This window comes from Lissotriton helveticus, chromosome 7 (assembly GCF_964261635.1).
Source record: "Lissotriton helveticus chromosome 7, aLisHel1.1, whole genome shotgun sequence".
NCBI lineage: Eukaryota > Metazoa > Chordata > Amphibia > Caudata > Salamandridae > Lissotriton > Lissotriton helveticus.
This window is the reverse complement of record NC_136068.1, coordinates 1,581,908,021-1,581,928,209: the sequence shown is the minus strand read 5'-3', so window position 1 is coordinate 1,581,928,209 and position 20,189 is coordinate 1,581,908,021. Positions and strand designations below refer to the sequence as shown.

Here is a 20,189-nt window from a genome sequence, read left to right as displayed (position 1 = left end):
GTCTCCCTCCCTCCCCCTGTGTCTACCTCCCTCCCTTTGTGGCTCCCTCCCTCCCTCTCTTATTTTATTTTATTTATTTTACTTTAAGGTTTTATAGAGCGCGAACATGACCCGTGAGGGTATCAGAGCGCTTTACAGATACAGTAGAATAATACAGGGACTTATCACACGATAAACGATGAAAACTAGGTACACAGGAGGGCTTACGGAGAGTCAAGGGATGAAGGTGGGACAGGGTAGCAGAGGGTACTGTACCTGGGGGATGTGAGAAGCTATACAACAAGGATAAGTAAAGTACAATGAATATAATAGAAATAATACAAAAAGTCAAATACAGTGGTGTACAATGGTACAGGATAGGGCAACATTCTCTCAGGTGGCTGACGGAATGAGTTTAGCCAAGGAATTTACCCGTGAGAAAGGACTTGGCCTCCTTTTTGAAGCGAGCAAAGGAAGGGATTTCTCTAATGTCAGGAGGGAGGGAGTTCCATATTCTTGGTGCAGCTCCAGTGAAAGCCCTATTGTAGGTTGTTATTTTCCTAAAGCATGCAGGCCGGAGTAGGAGGGCCTTGGTCGATCTTGAGTGCCTGTTTCCACCAGATAGCACAAGCTTCTGAGCAAGATACGCAGGGGATTTAGAGTGAAGGGCCTTGTGCGTGATGCATGCCAGCTTGAAGTGGATCCTCGCCTCGAAGGGGAGCCAGTTTAACGCTTTCAAGTGAGGAGTGATGTGAACGAATTTTTTTGAGCCTGTAAGTAGTCTGGCGGCTGCGTTGAGGCAGGCTTTTAAGGGAGCCAGCGAGATCTTAGGTAAGCCAGAGAGGGTGGAGCAACCGTATTCCAGTCGAGAGATGACTAATGATTGAACAGCAAGTTTGAGGTCCGGAGCGTCTAGAAAGGGTTTCAATTTCCATAGGTAGCTCAGGTGGAATCTGGCCGATTTCGCCATTGTGTTGATGTGGTCTCGCATGTTTAGGTTATAATCCAAGGTGATTCCCAGAGATTTGGCAGATTTCACAATGGTCGGGGAACAGTTTAAGGCTGTGATGGCTTTAATCCATGTCTGGATGTCAGGGTTGTTCTTGGGTGGGGAGATTAGAAGGAACTCAGTTTTCTTGGCATTAAGTTTTAGTTGATTGGAGGAGAGCCATCTGACAGTCAGCTTCAGGGTTTCATTCAGGGTGAGGATCTCTGCCAGAGATGAGATTTTTATATAGATCTGAGTGTCATCAGCGTACATATGAAAGGAGATATTTGCATTGCCCAGGACTTCGGCCAGGGGTTCCAGATAGAGATTGAAGAGGGTAGGGGACAATGTTGATCCGTGAGGGACTCCCACCGAGACATCGGAAGGAGCAGACAGTTCGCCATTGACTAAAAAACTCTGAGATCGGTTTTGGAGGTAGGATTTGAACCAGTCGAGGACTATGCCATCTAGTCCCATCCTGAGATTGAGGCGTTCGAGTAGCATCGCATGGTTGACCGTGTCGAAGGCCGATGAAAGATCAAGGAGGATCAGGAGACAGGTTTTGTCTTGGTCAAGGGCTTGAAGAGCGTCATCAACGATGTGGAGCATGGTGGTTTCGGTGCTGTGACCGGGTCGGAAACCTGATTGACAGTCGTCCAGTAGATGGTATTTGTTGATGTGGTGACTAAGCTGTAGTTGAACACACTTTTCCAGCACTTTCGCCAGGAGCGGGATGTTTGAAATTGGTCTGAAGTTGTCTGGGGAGGCTGGGTCCAGCGGCGTTTTTTTCAGAATGGGTATGACTTGGCCTGTTTTCAGCGAGGTCGGTATTGAGCCCTGTCGTAGGGAGGCATTAATGATTGCAGTCCAGCTGGGGATGATGGATTTGGTAACGGTCGCGAGACAGTTTGAAGGGAGCGGGTCATTAAAGTGGTTGTTAGGGTTCAGGGAGGCCAGGATTTTCGCGACAGAGATTTCGTCATAGGATGCAAACTCAGACCAGTGAGCTAAATTCTTTGGTAAGAGTCGTGGTGGCAAGGACGGAGGAGGCAAAGGGTCAAAGTTCAGGGGGGGGGAAGGAGGCAGCCTTAAGTTCAGTATCTAAGGTTTTGATTTTGTTTGTGAAAAAAGTGGAGAAAGCCTGAGAGGAGATGAGAGACTTGGGGTTTTCTTTCACTGTTTTGGATATTTTGTTCGATTGAAGTTTAACCATCTCAAAGAGTTTGCGCGGTCTATTCTGGGCGTTTCCTAGTTCCGCTCTGAAGAATTCTTTTTTAGAGTTGGCGATGTTCTTGTTGTAGATATTTCTGGCCTGGCGAAGGAGTTTTAGGTGGTCTGTTGAGGGGTGCTGTCTCCAGGTTCTTTCATGCTGTCGGAGGGATCTTCTCTCGTTGTTGAGGGAACCAGTGAACCATGGGTTTGTATCTTTGACTTGAGTTCTTTTTAGTTTAAGAGGGGCTAGGTCATCCAGGATGCTTGACATGGTAGTCGAATAGTGATCATTAAGGTCACTGACCGAGGTGATGTGGGAGGGGGGTGGTAGGTCTGTTTTGCAGCGGATCTCAAGCATGTTGATGTCTAGGTTTTTGGTGTCTCTGACCCAGCGCTTTGGGAGTATCTGTTGTGGTGTCTTTGTCTTGCGTGTGCTGGGTAACAGAAAGGTGATGGTATGGTGGTCAGACCAGTCGCAGGGCTCTATCGAGGTGAGCTTGACGGTGGTATCCTTGGAGATGATCCAGTCAAGAGTGGCTCCTTTCGAGTGGGTCTCTGTCCTCTCACCTGTGTGTGTGTGTCAGCCCTCAGCCTGGGCTGAGACAGCTTCCCCGGCCGCGCTCACACAGCCCACCAAGTACTTCATGGGTCTTTAAAAGACCATTTACATGCTAATTAGGCTTTGTTGAATTTCACCTCTTAGGCCCCTGCAGCTCCTCTGTGACAATCACTGGAATCCCCGGGCCCCCACAGAGCAGAGTCTGAGTCCGCACTGCTGCGGCTGTATTTGCGAACACTATTTAATTTATTTAATTTTAAACACAGGTGTCTGCAATGTCCGCGGGCTGCTCAGGAAGGCTTGCCGGGCCGCCACCGGACCGCGGGCCGTACTATGAGTACCCCTGGTCTAGAAGGTTCAAAATAGGAAGTAAAGCCGTATAACCATAGTGAACTATCTACTTTCCATGAATCCTGAAGCCCAACAATATCATAGTCTTTTAAAAAAGTAATCCAGTTAGCATCCTCCATTTTGTTTCTTAACCCAGCAATATTCCAGCTAAGTATTTTTACTAGTCCAACTTCATATAACAAACATGATTGTGGCAAATCGATTGTCAGCTCCCTCTGTATATTCTCCTCCTGCACCTGGGTAACTGAGATAGTAAGTCAAATCTGTTTGATGTTTCCACACCACTGGTAACCGAGCCAACTCCCCTGGTACCCCACGAAGTTAAAGGGATTGTAAGGATTCCGCTAACTAAGCTGCGATCCTCAATGAACGTGGGCCTATTGTCCAATTTTTGTCTATTCCCTCTTGGGTATGGCCCTAAAGATGTCAATAGATTGTTGGACCTTTCAAACATTTTAGGTGGGTAAAACACCCCCAGTCGAAATGCACTAATTCCCCCCTTATCACCATGATGTTTATCCCCGAAGAGCCAACCTGCTACATCCTTCTTGCCAAAATTGACCACCACACAATCTTCCTCAATATTTCTAGGACAGTGGCTAACCCAATCAACGCGTCTGGCCATTGTGATATGGAGAGACGCCATTGGGCCTCCCTCAGAGTGTCTTGAGCACCAAAATTTAACTTTACAAATTAAATCTTCTGTAGTTTCTCTTGTATTTGCCTTAAGGGAGGGTACCCCAGTGAGAACTGCAACTAGTGGTGTAGCTTCCGGAGGCAAATGGAGCCTAACTTGGTTCACCAGGCCACTCGATTTTGACCAGTTATCCATCAATTTAGTATTGACTCTCCTATGGGATTCTATGTTAAACAGCTGATGGAATCTCTTCGATGGTCGACGGGGCTGGAGTCCCTGCTCTCCCCGGAAAGTGTTCTGTGTGCAAAGTTGCCGAAAACAAATGTTTAAACAAATCCACCAAACCTATGGCACACAATGGGACTAATCTGTGTCTCAATTGCGGAGATTCTAACAACATATTCAAAGGTGATATCATGACACACCCCATGAAAGGAACTTCCATAAAACGCTACACTACAGCGACTTGTGACTCTAAAAACGTCATATACATGCTAAAAAGCCCATGTGGTCTTGTATACGTGGGAAAAACGGAGTGCAAGATAAAAATTGGACTGACTGAACACAAGAGCAATATAAGCAACCACTACCATAAATCAACTGTAGAAGCACACTTCACAAAATTTAAACACAATGTCAGTTAAGTAAGGTCTCTAATTTTAGAAACCGTGCCAGTGAAGGAAGAAAGAGACAACAAAAATTGGTTGTTACAGCATTAATTGTTTTGGAAAAGCAAACTGGATTAGTGTAATCCTAAAGGTCTAAATGAACGGATGATTTTAGTTGTTACTTGTGAAATGGCATAGTGCTTTGCTAATGTAACCTTCAATTTCCTTTTTCAAAACATATTTTGTTACACATTACTTTCAATGTAATTCCTTTTATCCTTTATTTAAGGTTGTGGACGCACAGACAGTAACCACACTGAACGGTCCGTTTTCTTTTGGGTTACAGCGCATGTCGGGTTCCCGTTTAACAATCACAACTTTGCTGCACTTTTGGACTAAGCTGTTACTTCGGTGAATTACTTGCACGGAACACGCATAACGTATTAACTCAGAGTTTAGTCACTTTGCCTAAAATTAATTGACACTGGGGTTTGCGCACAAGTGACATACTGCGTCTGGCTTTTAATCCACAAAACTATTTCCTCACTTGTGATATTTCTTTAGGACTGGCTGGCTTTATCGGTTCCTTCTGGCGTTTCAAAGTCGCTAAGACAAGCATATCTGTTTCTCGTTTTACAGGGGTATTTTTCGGGTTTCCATTCTCTCAGCATCTAATTCACCTTATGCTTTTACATTTATTTTAGTGGTACAAAAGGGGGTGGTGATGGATGGAGCATCTGAACCAATCAAACACTCACACCCAGTCAACAGATCTGGGTTTAATCCATCACCGTTCTTTAGCCCACTCTGCCACCCCAGTTCAGACATGGCCATATGCAAATCAGTCTGACCATGTGCCTCATGGGAACAGTCCAGCCCGAACTGCCAAGCCATGCCTTCCCTGGACCGGAAACAAGCTTCCGAGGTCCGGTTTCTGGCATTTCAGCCGTCTTCTGCCCGGCTTGCTTGAATCCAGTGGCAAAGTGAGCAAGGGACTCACGCCTGAGCATACCCTGCCAACTTAGGGCGAACAAAGTGTTACAAAAGGGGGTGGTGATGGAGCATCTGAACCAATCAAACACTCACACCCAGTCAACACCCAGTCAACAGATCTGGGTTTAATCCATCACCGTTCTTTAGCCCACTCTGCCACCCCAGTTCAGACATGGCCATATGCAAATCAGTCTGACCCTGTGCCTCATGGGAACAGTCCAGCCCGAACTGCCAAGCCATGACTTCCCTGGACCGGAAACAAGCTTCCGAGGACCGGTTTCTGGCATTTCAGCCGTCTTCAGCCCAATAGTTTCGGGCATTGGGTCCCTACTGGAACCGTTGTCCAAGTTTGCTGACCAATTCCTCAAACCTGTTGTGCAACGGACACCAACATACCTCAAGGATACATGTGACCTTCTAGTACAGATTGCAAATAGAGATTTCGACCCAAACACTATGCTTCTAGTGGGTTTGGATGTCGAATCCTTGTACACGAGCCTACCTCAGGACGAGACTATGCAAATGCTAGAAGATTTACTCTTCCAAGAAGATTGGACATACCACACTCCTCGCCATTTTATTTTGGAATGCTGTCACATGGCCTTGAAAGAGAACTATTTTGAGTACAACAAACAACTGTTTTTACAATGCCATGGAACTTCTATGGGCAGTGCCTTTGCTCCTTCGGTAGCTGGACTATACGTCAGTCAGTTTGAAAAAAACTGCGTTCTCAACAACCTAAATCCATTCGTTTCCAGTATACTCTACTGGAAACGTTATATTGACGACGTTTTACTGATCTGGGACATTAAACAAGATCTACAGATGTTCATCGATTGGCTAAATGGGCAGGATCGGTGGTTGAAGTTCACGTTTACAGCGAGCAACAAAAGCATTGACTTTCTGGACCTGACGCTTTTCTGTGATAACGGAAAACTGGAAACCAAGACATACACTAAGCCCACTTCTAAAAATAGCCTCTTGTCGTACCTGAGCTATCATCCTCAACCACTAAGAGACAATTTACCATATAGCCAGTTTTTGCGACATAAAAGAAATTGCAGTAAAACCAGTGATTACACACAACAGGCGCGAATTCTAAGTGACAAACTTCAAGCCAGAGATTATACCCCTCGGGTTATCTCTAAGTGCAGAAAACGGGCACACAATCAACCACGCGACTGCCTACTACAGACCTTTGAAAAAGAACCAGTCAAAGACCTTGTGACCTGCGTCACTACCTTCTGTCCAGCAACGTATGAGGTCCAAAAACTGATAAAGAAAAAGTGGTCCATCATCACCTCGGGCTCTTATAATTGGCCGAAGCCGAGATTTGCCAATAAAAGGACAAAAAACATCAGAGATGTGTTGGTCCACACACGACCTTTGAAAAAACGACCACCACCTAGTATCAGAGACCTAAATATGGCCCCAATGACGGGACATCACCCCTGCGGAATGTGTGGGGTCTGCAAATTCACTAAGAACACAAAAACATTGCAATTGACTGACCAACTACTATGGACCCAACGCTATCACACAAATTGCAACTCGACCCACGTGATATACCTTATCACCTGTCCCTGCCAAAAACAATATATAGGCATGACCTGCAGGAAGGTGAAAATCCGCATCGGAGAACACAGAAGTAATGTGAGGCTAAAAAAGAACACAACAAAATTATGTACCCACTTTGTTGAAACAGGCCACACATGTGACGACCTCAGGTGGACAGTCCTTGAGATGCTTCAAGACAGAGACACTAATGCTGAACAAATCCTTTTCGAAAAGGAGCAAAGATGGGTGAATCGCTTGCAAACCCACGTGTTGGGGATGAACGATAATATTCCCTGGCATCATTTTTACTGATTCCTTTGCAGGCTGAGTAGTAGCCTTAGGAGGCAGTGAGAGTTTCCACATTAACCTCCCTACCTGTTAAGAATGTGTACCTTACGTCTGGTCCCCCTTAGCTAATGTCACTTAACATGTATTGATCATTTGCAAAAATACTTTGTCAATTTTCTCAATCAAGTCCTGATGATTGTATAATAGAATTTCCCCACCGATTCGTGGAAGACCCAGACACCTTGAACAAACCAGTCTAGTGTCCAATACCACTTCTGCTTGACACTTAAAAGCCCTACTTTTGATAAACAATCCTTCTATAAAAATTATACGTGGGTATAGCATTCTATTATTAAATGAATTGTGCACTATTAAGTGTATTTTCAACTATTAAGTGTATTTTCAACTATCATGACGCAAGTCTGTTTTCCAGACCGCAGACCTTGTCTATGTTCATGGCACTAGTGTCTAATACCACTTCTGCTTGACACTGAAAAGCCCTACTTTTGAAAAACAATCCTTCTATAAAAATTATACGTGGGTATAGCATTCTATTATTAAATGAATTGTGCACGATTAAGTGTATTTTCAACTATTAAGTGTATTTTCAACTATCATGACGCTAGTCTGTTTTCCAGACCACAGACATTGTCTATTTTCATGGCACAACGTCATAAGATGCTGCTCTGCCCGCGATCGGCGCTTCCAGGGGCAGAGTCAGCACAGGCACTTGACGGACATACACGTGGGTAAGTGATAAGCCTCCCAGCCCAACACTCGCTGGGCCCCTCTGGCTAACTAGGAAATTCACGTACTGTGTCTATTGTTTGCAGCCAAGACCACGTCTGCTAGCGGCTCTAAGCACCCTGAAGAGGAGAATTTCTCCGAGCAATCAGGTATTTTAGCGCGTAGTCCCTAAAATAATTTAAATATGTATTAGAGGCATAGTATCACCAAATAGCCATTACCATTCAGCTTAGAATGTAGTCTAGTCATCAACAGAATAGACTACAAAACTTAGAACACAGAGAAACCGTGTATATTATAGAGACCACCAGAGAATGACAAAATGTTTATTATATATAAATGCTTACCACACAACAAGTGTTTATTATAATCGATGCCAGTAACAGCATGGTAATGATATATGCCAGACTGACACAGGTTACCATTAGCTTCCTAGCGTCACAACAAAGAAATGATATATAGAAACTTGATTGTTCGCGTTCCGATTGAGACCACAACCAGTTTGTTTTCCCTCACTTTTTCTACCTTCTTCACCGCCCACATATAGTTTGTGTGCATTTATTACTACGCACCTTTGGTAAATTGGCACCTTTTAATAAGAATAGTGTGTCATAGACTGTGACACAATTGGCCAGTCCAGTATGCCTATTTTACATATATGAACAATATGATGTTGTGTTTTGTGTTTCCAATATACAGGAAAATGAATCTGTGATTGCCTAAGCACATGAATACTGCACAAGTTGTGTAAGTAAATTCCCCCTTGCTTGTATTTGTCCTGACGAAAGCTCTACAGACCCGGCTGGGCCATTAGGAGCTGAAACATGTCGACTTTTATCAACAAACCGTATATGATAATCTAGTTACACGATTATCGAATATACCCAACTTTTTTTAGCCAACAGTTCTCACCTTTTCGAATAAATTTGCCTTTGGTGTGTAAACTGTTTTTTATTAATTCCCTCATAGTTTGACCTTGTGTTCCTCTCCATTTGGAAGTACCACTTCTGATCTCTGGACACTTCTACACCTTCCAGAGGTGCCTCGGGTGAGGCAGGCATACTTTACCTTTGACCACCCAATGACTATGCCATGACGCTAGATGAGGGGCGGAAAAACAAATATACCGCATCGTTACAATCTTCAGTGTCTATGAGGGTTGTCAAATCGAACCAATGGTTCGTGTAGATACAAGTGTCCTTTTCTCATTGATTAATCAAAATATTATCCCTGGGGAACTGAACGGGACAAGAATTCCTCATCCCTCTTCTTTGATGAATGTCTTTAAGCAGCGGACAGCTGTGGGAATAAATCTATCCGCGCTATAATCCTAGATAGTAGCTTGATAGAGTGTTTTTTTGCAAACTTCGAGTGGTGAATGATGGAGGGAAATAATGGTCTGAGTTTCACCGGAAGCGACATCGACGAGATCCTAGCAGCGCAGCCTCTGCTTCAAAATTCGGATCTCTCTGAAGCGATTGCGCAAACAGATGATTGGGATACTCTGTCCAATAAAAAAAGAGAACAGATACGAACTGCCATTCATGGTATTATCATGACTGAGTATCTACGATTTAAAACTGCTCCTAGAGGCCTATGGATATCAAATGCCCCGAGATTTTTTTTACATGATTTAGCATTTTGTCGCGATTGGTCATCTATATCGTGGAAATGTACCCTTGACTATCTAGTCCTGATAGTTAAGACAGCCAAAAGACTCTCGGAAGCTTTATTGGCCGAGATACAAACCTGTGAACAAGAACTGAAAAGAAACATCAATCCTCTCATCTACAAGAAAAGATTAGACGAGATTACAAAAGAATTGGAAGAAAATCAAGAGTTTCTTATGCAAAACAAATTACAAAAGCTAGCTAAAGACGTCAAAAAGTTTAGCCAGGAACGTATGCACCCCTACTCTAAGGAAGACTACACGGTAGCAGAGACCGGTTCTGATGCCGACTCCACGGGTGGTTCATCTAATGGATCGGAGGGGAGCTATGAACAACAAACCACAAGAAGAGGCAGTTACAACCCGAGATACCGAGGACCAAGACGAGGCAACAGAAACAATAGAGGAAACAGAGGCAATAGATGGCAAAAACCACCCTTTTTCCAAGGAAATCCAATGCCCTTCTTCCAACAGTACATGCCTCCGTTTGGTGGATGGATGAACCCTTACAATTCCAACATGGATCAACATCCACAGATGGGAAACCAGATGATGCCAATGCCGATGGCCAGTACCTCACATCAGACACAGCAGTCTTTTTTAGGCCAAGGCCAAAACCAACCAAGAGGCAAGAAGAAAAATCTGACCTGGCAAGATCATCTACCCAACGTACAAACAAGGAGTATGGCATCAGTACAGTCGGAGACCAACAAAAAAACTCTCTGATTGTCAACTTATCAGGGGCTCCTCTAACACCGGACCAAGTGACCATCCTGAGCAAAGGCCTGGGGTTCGTTCCAACTCCTCCTTCAGATCCATTCAAACTCAAGTGTGAGTTATCCGAATTCTGTAGAACTCTCAAACTAAAAGCATTCTTTGATGGATCACCTACTCAATGTAACGAAGGAGACACCACGCTACGGAGAAAATCCAAATTCGTACCCCCTACTAATGCAGTCCCACTAGAAATCCTAGCATTCGAACAAGCGATTCTGAAAGGCATTGACAACTTGGACCACAACAAAAAAGTATTCCAGAATTTAAACAGAAATGAACGCCGAGCTCTAACTGAGCTGAGAGAAAATGACAATATAGTCATCAAACCCGCGGACAAGGGTGGGGGAGTTGTCATACTGACAAAAGAAGGTTATGACCAACAGTGCCTTGCGCTGCTCTCTAATGAAACTTTCTATAAACGGCTTGATTCTGACCCCACCGAGAGGATTACCAACACTATAGCGATCATGACACGCGGAGGTGAATGGGTGGATTTCGAAGAAGGAACCTGACTATCTAACACCAAGATCTACAAAAATCCCCTTCTTGTACTCCCTACCGAAGACCCACAAAAATAAGTTCCCTCCACCCGGTCGCCCAATAGTTTCGGTCATTGGGTCCCTACTGGAACCGTTGTCCAAGTTTGCTGACCAATTCCTCAAACCTGTTGTGCAACTGACACCAACATACCTCAAGGATACACGTGACCTTCTAGTACAGATTGCAAATAGAGATTTCGACCCAAACACTATGCTTCTAGTGGGTTTGGGTGTCGAATCCTTGTACACGAGCCTACCTCAGGACGAGACTATGCAAATGCTAGAAGATTTACTCTTCCAAGAAGATTGGACATACCACACTCCTCGCCATTTTATTTTGGAATGCTGTCACATGGCCTTGAAAGAGAACTATTTTGAGTACAACAAACAACTGTTTTTACAATGCCATGGAACTTCTATGGGCAGTGCCTTTGCTCCTTCGGTAGCTGGACTATACGTCAGTCAGTTTGAAAAAAACTGCGTTCTCAACAACCTAAATCCATTCGTTTCCAGTATACTCTACTGGAAACGTTATATTGACGACGTTTTACTGATCTGGGACATTAAACAAGATCTACAGATGTTCATCGATTGGCTAAACGGGCAGGATCGGTGGTTGAAGTTCACGTTTACAGCGAGCAACAAAAGCATTGACTTTCTGGACCTGACGCTTTTCTGTGATAACGGAAAACTGGAAACCAAGACATACACTAAGCCCACTGCTAAAAATAGCCTCTTGTCGTACCTGAGCTATCATCCTCAACCACTAAGAGACAATTTACCATATAGCCAGTTTTTGCAACATAAAAGAAATTGCAGTAAAACCAGTGATTACACACAACAGGCGCGAATTCTAAGTGACAAACTTCAAGCCAGAGATTATACCCCTCGGGTTATCTCTAAGTGCAGAAAACGGGCACACAATCAACCACGCGACTGCCTACTACAGACCTTTGAAAAAGAACCAGTCAAAGACCTTGTGACCTGCGTCACTACCTTCTGTCCAGCAACGTATGAGGTCCAAAAACTGATAAAGAAAAAGTGGTCCATCATCACCTCGGGCTCTTATAATTGGCCGAAGCCGAGATTTGCCAATAAAAGGACAAAAAACATCAGAGATGTGTTGGTCCACACACGACCTTTGAAAAAACGACCACCACCTAGTATCAGAGACCTAAATATGGCCCCAATGACGGGACATCACCCCTGCGGAATGTGTGGGGTCTGCAAATTCACTAAGAACACAAAAACATTGCAATTGACTGACCAACTACTATGGACCCAACGCTATCACACAAATTGCAACTCGACCCACGTGATATACCTTATCACCTGTCCCTGCCAAAAACAATATATAGGCATGACCTGCAGGAAGGTGAAAATCCGCATTGGAGAACACAGAAGTAATGTGAGGCTAAAAAAGAACACAACGAAATTATGTGCCCACTTTGTTGAAACAGGCCACACATGTGACGACCTCAGGTGGACAGTCCTTGAGATGCTTCAAGACAGAGACACTAATGCTGAACAAATCCTTTTCGAAAAGGAGCAAAGATGGGTGAATCGCTTGCAAACCCACGTGTTGGGGATGAACGATAATATTCCCTGGCATCATTTTTACTGATTCCTTTGCAGGCTGAGTAGTAGCCTTAGGAGGCAGTGAGAGTTTCCACATTAACCTCCCTACCTGTTAAGAATGTGTACCTTACGTCTGGTCCCCCTTAGCTAATGTCACTTAACATGTATTGATCATTTGCAAAAATACTTTGTCAATTTTCTCAATCAAGTCCTGATGATTGTATAATAGAATTTCCCCACCGATTCGTGGAAGACCCAGACACCTTGAACAAACCAGTCTAGTGTCCAATACCACTTCTGCTTGACACTTAAAAGCCCTACTTTTGATAAACAATCCTTCTATAAAAATTATACGTGGGTATAGCATTCTATTATTAAATGAATTGTGCACTATTAAGTGTATTTTCAACTATTAAGTGTATTTTCAACTATCATGACGCTAGTCTGTTTTCCAGACCGCAGACCTTGTCTATGTTCATGGCACTAGTGTCTAATACCACTTCTGCTTGACACTGAAAAGCCCTACTTTTGAAAAACAATCCTTCTATAAAAATTATACGTGGGTATAGCATTCTATTATTAAATGAATTGTGCACGATTAAGTGTATTTTCAACTATTAAGTGTATTTTCAACTATCATGACGCTAGTCTGTTTTCCAGACCACAGACATTGTCCTCCTGGTCACAAACGCGCCAAGAATATTCCTAGATGATGCCACCTTTCGCAAGGACTGGGCCCAGATCGCCTGGCACTGCACCAGGGACTGGCTAATTATCATTATAAAGACAGCCAAACGCCTATCAGACGCCATCTTGATTGAGATCCAGGCGACAGAGACAAACTTCAAAGCCACCTTGACAAGTTTTAAGAAAATACTTGATGACCAGAACCGCGAAATAGCGGATTACAAAGACTATCTAACTCAGACCAAAATCAAAAAATTCGAAAAAGATCTTAAAAGGTTCAGCTACTCTAAAACCTACCCATACTCTGATGATGACTACACCCCTCCCAACAAATCCACAGACAATAGCTCCACTTCTAGCGCCTCAAGCAATTCCAGCACAGGATCCAACCAATCCAGAGGCAGAGGCAGACGAGGACAACAATGGCCCCAACCATGGCAGGGCCACCAAAACTATAACTATGGCCCACCGCCACCGCACTTTGCCAATCCACCACCCCCATTTTTCGGTTACCCACAACTGTACCCCCCCAGGAAACATGCCTTTCTTTCAGGGAAATCAAAATCAACTATACCCTTTTTTATCACAGGGCAGACGAGGCAGGGGGAAGCGGCGGAACCCGGGACAAGTTCAATGGGCACCAGAAGCGGAACCAGTGAGTTCCAACACCAGAAACAAGACAAAGGAGCAGGCGGGAACAAGCAAATAAGACCCTCATGCCCCCTCGTATTCAATCTATCTGACACGCAACTCACCATGGACGAAATGGAAGTGCTCAATAAAGGACTCTCCTTTGTCCCTACTACCAGACTGGATACCTTTCGTCTCCACATTGAACTTGCTGAATTTTTCAGGAAGTTAAAACTAAAAGCATTCTTTGAGAAGAAAGACATTACCATCAATGACAGGGAAGAAGCCCCTAATGAAACAGGGCTCAGACCAAAATCCACCTTTACCCCCCCACCAGGCAGTATCCCTGTAGAAATCCTGACATTTGAACAGGCGGTGTACACGGAAGTGGAACAACTTCAACAAAAAGAGACTTTCAACAACCTCTCCAACAAAGACAGGAACACTATCCAACGCTTACAGAATGTACCCACCCTTGTAATAAAACCCGCTGACAAGGGTGGCGGCATAGTTCTAATGAACAAAAGCGACTACGACCAGGAGTGTAAGAGACTCCTTGGCGATACCAGGAACTACAAACGCCTTAGCAAGGACCCAACTGAGCCACTTCAGAACACCATCAACCTCCTGGTCACAAATGCCAAAGAAAATGAACTAATCTCCAAACAAGAGGCTGATTACCTATGCCCTAGAAATACCAAAACACCGTATTTCTATATAGTCCCAAAAATACACAAAGGTGTCACCCCACCACCGGGCAGACCCATAGTATCTGGCATCAAATCACTACTGGAACCACTCTCACGCTATTGTGACTTTTTTCTCAATCCCTTGGTTCAAAAAGCTCCTTCCTACATTAAGGACACAAAACACCTCCTCAATGTAATTCAAAACATCACGTTCAACCCCAGTTCTGAATTACTAGTAGGATTAGACATTGAGAGCCTTTATACCAGCCTGCCACAGGACGCAACACTAAAGGTACTACATGATGTCCTCATGGCGAGCCCCTGGGAATACAATACCCCCCGCAGTTTCATCATGGACTGCGCCACCTTGGCTCTCAAAGAGAACTATTTTGAATACGAAGGCACCTACTACCTTCAGACCAATGGTACTTCCATGGGCAGTGTCTTTGCTCCCAGTGTGGCTGGATTGTATGTAGCACACTTTGAGAACATCTACATACAACAACCATCCAACCCCTTCCTGGCCAATATCAAAATGTGGCGTCGCTACATCGACGGCGTGCTACTGATATGGGAAGGCAATCAAGCACTACTGGACACCTTCATGACCTGGATCAACACTCAAGATCCCTTTTTACGTTTCACCAGCACCAGCAGTGCAACTGAACTGGCGTTCCTTGACCTAAACATAAAACCCCAGAATGGAGGCCTCGTGACGAGCACCTTCTACAAACCCACAGCAAGGAACTCCCTACTCAGATTTGACAGCTTCCACCCCCGACACCTAAGGGAGAATTTACCCTACGGGCAATTTTTACGCATCAGACGTAACTGCAGCAGCATCCAGGACTACAAGTCACAGGCCAACGACCTTACAGACAAACTAAAAGAACGCGGCTATCCGTCTAGGATAATAAACAAAACCTGCAAAAGAGCCAGGAACCAGAACAGAGAAGCACTCTTGGAAACCTATGAAAAACAGCAGGAAGAACCCACACTGACGTGTGTGACAACCTACAACACAGCATCCAACCAGGTATCCAACATCATACGACGCAACTGGAAGATCATCAATTCTGGCTCCAGGAATTGGGAAAAACCGTGCTTCGCATACAGAAGGGCCACCAATCTGAAAGACCAACTAGTCAAAACCAGACCCCTGCCGAAGGTAAACACCAACGACAATACCTTAGTCAACATCTGGGGACTTCCAAAAGTCACAGGCCACCACCCCTGCAACAACTGCAGTGTGTGCCACATTACGTCCCCTTCAAAAACTCTGGACCTAGAACCAGGCAAAGTCTGGACGCAACGACAGTTAACCAACTGTAACTCATCCAACTTGGTGTACCTTATAACCTGCCGGTGCGGCCTCAGATACATTGGCATGACAACCAGGAAAGTAAGGACACGTATGACTGAACATAGGAGCACTATAAGATGTGGCAAAAATATCAGCAAACTTACAGACCATTTCCTCACCCATAACCACACCCCCAATGACTTCTCTTGGACAGTCATTGAGAAATTTGACAATTCAATCAATGAAAAAATCCTTCTTCAAAAAGAACAACGTTGGATATACCGTTTGTCCACACACACCCATGGCCTTAATGATGCCATACCATGGAATTCCTTAGCTGTTTAAATCCCTACATTATGTGCGCTAGAATCCACAACCTTGTGATACCAATGTCAGGGCATCCCCTGCATGAGCATGTCCACCCATGCTCCTCCTCTATCTGACGGGCTCTCTTCCCCCAAATGCCAGTACATACACACATTCCACCTGCTTTTAATGCAATTTGCAGGTTGATTACCACCTCGTGTCCACGCTACACTGGCAACCCTTTCGTGCAAGCAATGCCCATACCCGAGTCCTCTGTAGGACTTCACTTGACGTCTATACGCATGCGCAACACTCCGGCGCTAATCCCTCAATACACGCATGCGCATTGAACCGGCACGTGCACCAGAACCTGCAACCACCTCTCAGCGCATGCGCAAGACCACGCACTACTCACCGGCACCCGCGCGCTCGGCCCGCAATGACTAGGCTGTTAGCGTGTCTCCCCTCCCTCTACCTCTACTATACACAGGTGAAACCACTCCACCGGGCAGTATAAAATAGAGGCGGCAAGCTCTACTTCCCTCATAACGGGCGCCGCGGAAGGACGAATAGGTCCAAGGAGTAATATTGAATCGCTACAACTACAAACAGGGTAAGCCACCTTTTTCCTCCCACAGGTCGGACATTTGTTGAATCTACCTTTCTGCCAACAGGGTCTCTTTCTCTGCCAAGCGACCCATGAAGCTTTTTACAAGGAAAAACAGAGTGAGGACCTAGTACCATACTTACCTGTACCTCACCTTGTAAATACGCTCTTTTAGCCCACCACCTCAACACTACCGGTTTTTGATAAAATCATCACCAGTCTCATGCACGTGCCATGAGCCCACAATAGCTGTTTATAGGCCGTACACCACCTTATAAGCCGGCTCATTGTAGTGAATTTTACTATATTGACATGACTCTACCCTGTACGTCTTGTTTTTGTCCTATGTGTTAAATGTAGTCAAGCTTGAGGGAATCCCCTCAAAACAGTTATAGCGCCTTAGCGAGCGCGACACATAGCCAAATTACCACCCTCACTTAAATTAAGTTTATTTTGCACCCTGCACATATTAAATGGTCCTGAGGAAAGCCAGCTTAAATTCAACAAGGCACTGGCTGAAACATGTAGACCGCACTAGACGCTGGAGGTCATAATCAGCACTCCACCACGTCTCCTTGCCTTTTTATCTGCTAGCAAAGGCCCAGTTCATTAAAGATAAACTACCCTCGGGTGCTGGGACCTCTTGCATAGCTTTTAATTTACACTGTCTCACCCCTTTTCACTGCACACTCAGCAACATACCAGCTCCGCAGTCTCCTGGCGTTAAAGCACACCCGGGGCACATTCGGTGCCACTGTGGTGGGCCCGATGATGAAGCATGCCACCGACTAGGTCGGTGGGTGAGGGCTTTATGAGGAAAACAATGCTTTTCCCCACTTTATGTTGCTTCTCGACGTACCTATAGAGTCTTCTATATTCTACTAACCTAGCTAGTCCTTTTTGATATTTGTACGATAATATTCCCTGGCATCATTTTTACTGATTCCTTTGCAGGCTGAGTAGTAGCCTTAGGAGGCAGTGAGAGTTTCCACATTAACCTCCCTACCTGTTAAGAATGTGTACCTTAATGTCACTTAACATGTATTGATCATTTGCAAAAATACTTTGTCAATTTTCTCAATCAAGTCCTGATGATTGTATAATAGAATTTCCCCACCGATTCGTGGAAGACCCAGACACCTTGAACAAACCAGTCTAGTGTCCAATACCACTTCTGCTTGACACTTAAAAGCCCTACTTTTGATAAACAATCCTTCTATAAAAATTATACGTGGGTATAGCATTCTATTATTAAATGAATTGTGCACTATTAAGTGTATTTTCAACTATTAAGTGTATTTTCAACTATCATGACGCTAGTCTGTTTTCCAGACCGCAGACCTTGTCTATGTTCATGGCACTAGTGTCTAATACCACTTCTGCTTGACACTGAAAAGCCCTACTTTTGAAAAACAATCCTTCTATAAAAATTATACGTGGGTATAGCATTCTATTATTAAATGAATTGTGCACGATTAAGTGTATTTTCAACTATTAAGTGTATTTTCAACTATCATGACGCTAGTCTGTTTTCCAGACCACAGACATTGTCTATTTTCATGGCACAACGTCATAAGATGCTGCTCTGCCCGCGCTCGGCGCTTCCAGGGGCAGAGTCAGCACAGGCACTTGACGGACATACACGTGGGTAAGTGATAAGCCTCCCAGCCCAACACTCGCTGGGCCCCTCTGACTAACTAGGAAATTCACGTACTGTGTCTATTGTTTGCAGCCAAGACCACGTCTGCTAGCGGCTCTAAGCACCCTGAAGAGGAGAATTTCTCCGAGCAATCAGGTATTTTAGCGCATAGTCCCTAAAATAATTTAAATATGTATTAGAGGCCTAGTATCACCAAATAGCCATTACCATTCAGCTTAGAATGTAGTCTAGTCGTCAACAGAATAGACTACAAAACTTAGAACACAGAGAAACCGTGTATATTATAGAGACCACCAGAGAATGACAAAATGTTTATTATATATAAATGCTTACCACACAACAAGTGTTTATTATAATCGATGCCAGTAACAGCATGGTAATGATGTATGCCAGACTGACACAGGTTACCATTAGCTTCCTAGCGTCACAACAAAGAAATGATATATAGAAACTTGATTGTTCGCGTTCCGATTGAGACCACAACCAGTTTGTTTTCCCTCACTTTTTCTACCTTCTTCACCGCCCACATATAGTTTGTGTGCATTTATTACTACGCACCTTTGGTAAATTGGCACCTTTTAATAAGAATAGTGTGTCATAGACTGTGACACAATTGGCCAGTCCAGTATGCCTATTTTACATATATGAACAATATGATGTTGTGTTTTGTGTTTCCAATATACAGGAAAATGAATCTGTGATTGCCTAAGCACATGAATACTGCACAAGTTGTGTAAGTAAATTCCCCCTTGCTTGTATTTGTCCTGACGAAAGCTCTACAGACCCGGCTGGGCCATTAGGAGCTGGAACATGTCGACTTTTATCAACAAACCGTATATGATAATCTAGTTACACGATTATCGAATATACCCAACTTTTTTTAGCCAACAGTTCTCACCTTTTCGAATAAATTTGCCTTTGGTGTGTAAACTGTTTTTTATTAATTCCCTCATAGTTTGACCTTGTGTTCCTCTCCATTTGGAAGTACCACTTCTGATCTCTGGACACTTCTACACCTTCCAGAGGTGCCTCGGGTGAGGCAGGCATACTTTACCTTTGACCACCCAATGACTATGCCATGACGCTAGATGAGGGGCGGAAAAACAAATATACCGCATCGTTACAATCTTCAGCGTCTATGAGGGTTGTCAAATCGAACCAATGGTTCGTGTAGATACAAGCGTCCTTTTCTCATTGATTAATCAAAATATTATCCCTGGGGAACTGAACGGGACAAGAATTCCTCATCCCTCTTCTTTGATGAATGATTTGCATATGGCCATGTCTGAACTGGGGTGGCAGAGTGGGCTAAAGAACGGTGATGGATCAAACCCAGATCTGTTGACTGGGTGTGAGTGTTTGATTGGTTCAGATGCTCCGTCTATCACCACCCCATTTTGTACCACTTTGTTCGCCATAAGTTGGCAGGGTATGCTCAGACGTGAGTCCCTTGCTCACTTTGCCACTGGATTCAAGCAAGCCGGCTGAAGACGGCTGAAATGCCAGAAACCGGTCCTCGGAAGCTTGTTTCCGGTCCAGGGAAGGCATGGCTTGGCAGTCGGGCTGGACTGTTCCCATGAGGCACAGAGTCAGACTGATTTGCATATGGCCATGTCTGAACTGGGGTGGCAGAGTGGGCTAAAGAACGGTGATGGATTAAACCCAGATCTGTTGACTGGGTGTGAGTGTTTGATTGGTTCAGATGCTCCGTCCATCTCCACCCCCTTTTGTACCACTTTACATTTATTTTAAGCATCTTTCAAGTCTATTTTCACACGCTATGGTTTCTTCAAATGGATGTTCATCTTTTCACGATTACAGTACT

The 20,189-nt window shown here is 44.4% G+C and overlaps 2 protein-coding genes across 2 annotated transcripts in view; one reads left to right on the top strand and one right to left on the bottom strand.

Annotated features, from left to right (window-relative positions):
• Window positions 1-20,189, bottom strand: part of LOC144770521 (excitatory amino acid transporter 2-like) — a 712,365-nt gene that overhangs the window by 607,308 nt on the left and 84,868 nt on the right. The gene's annotated exons all lie outside the window — the stretch shown is intronic.
• On the top strand, window positions 7,526-10,314 carry LOC144767397 (uncharacterized). Its single transcript, XM_078650845.1, has 2 exons — window positions 7,526-7,549; window positions 7,773-10,314. The coding sequence occupies exon 2, from the start codon at window positions 9,298-9,300 to the stop codon at window positions 10,312-10,314; it is 1,017 nt and encodes a 338-aa protein (XP_078506971.1). The 5' UTR covers window positions 7,526-7,549; window positions 7,773-9,297.

Coding starts and splice junctions, on each gene's coding strand:
- LOC144767397 (XM_078650845.1), top strand. CDS start 9,298: ATGATGGAGGGAAATAATGGTCTGAGTTTCACCGGAAGCGACATCGAC.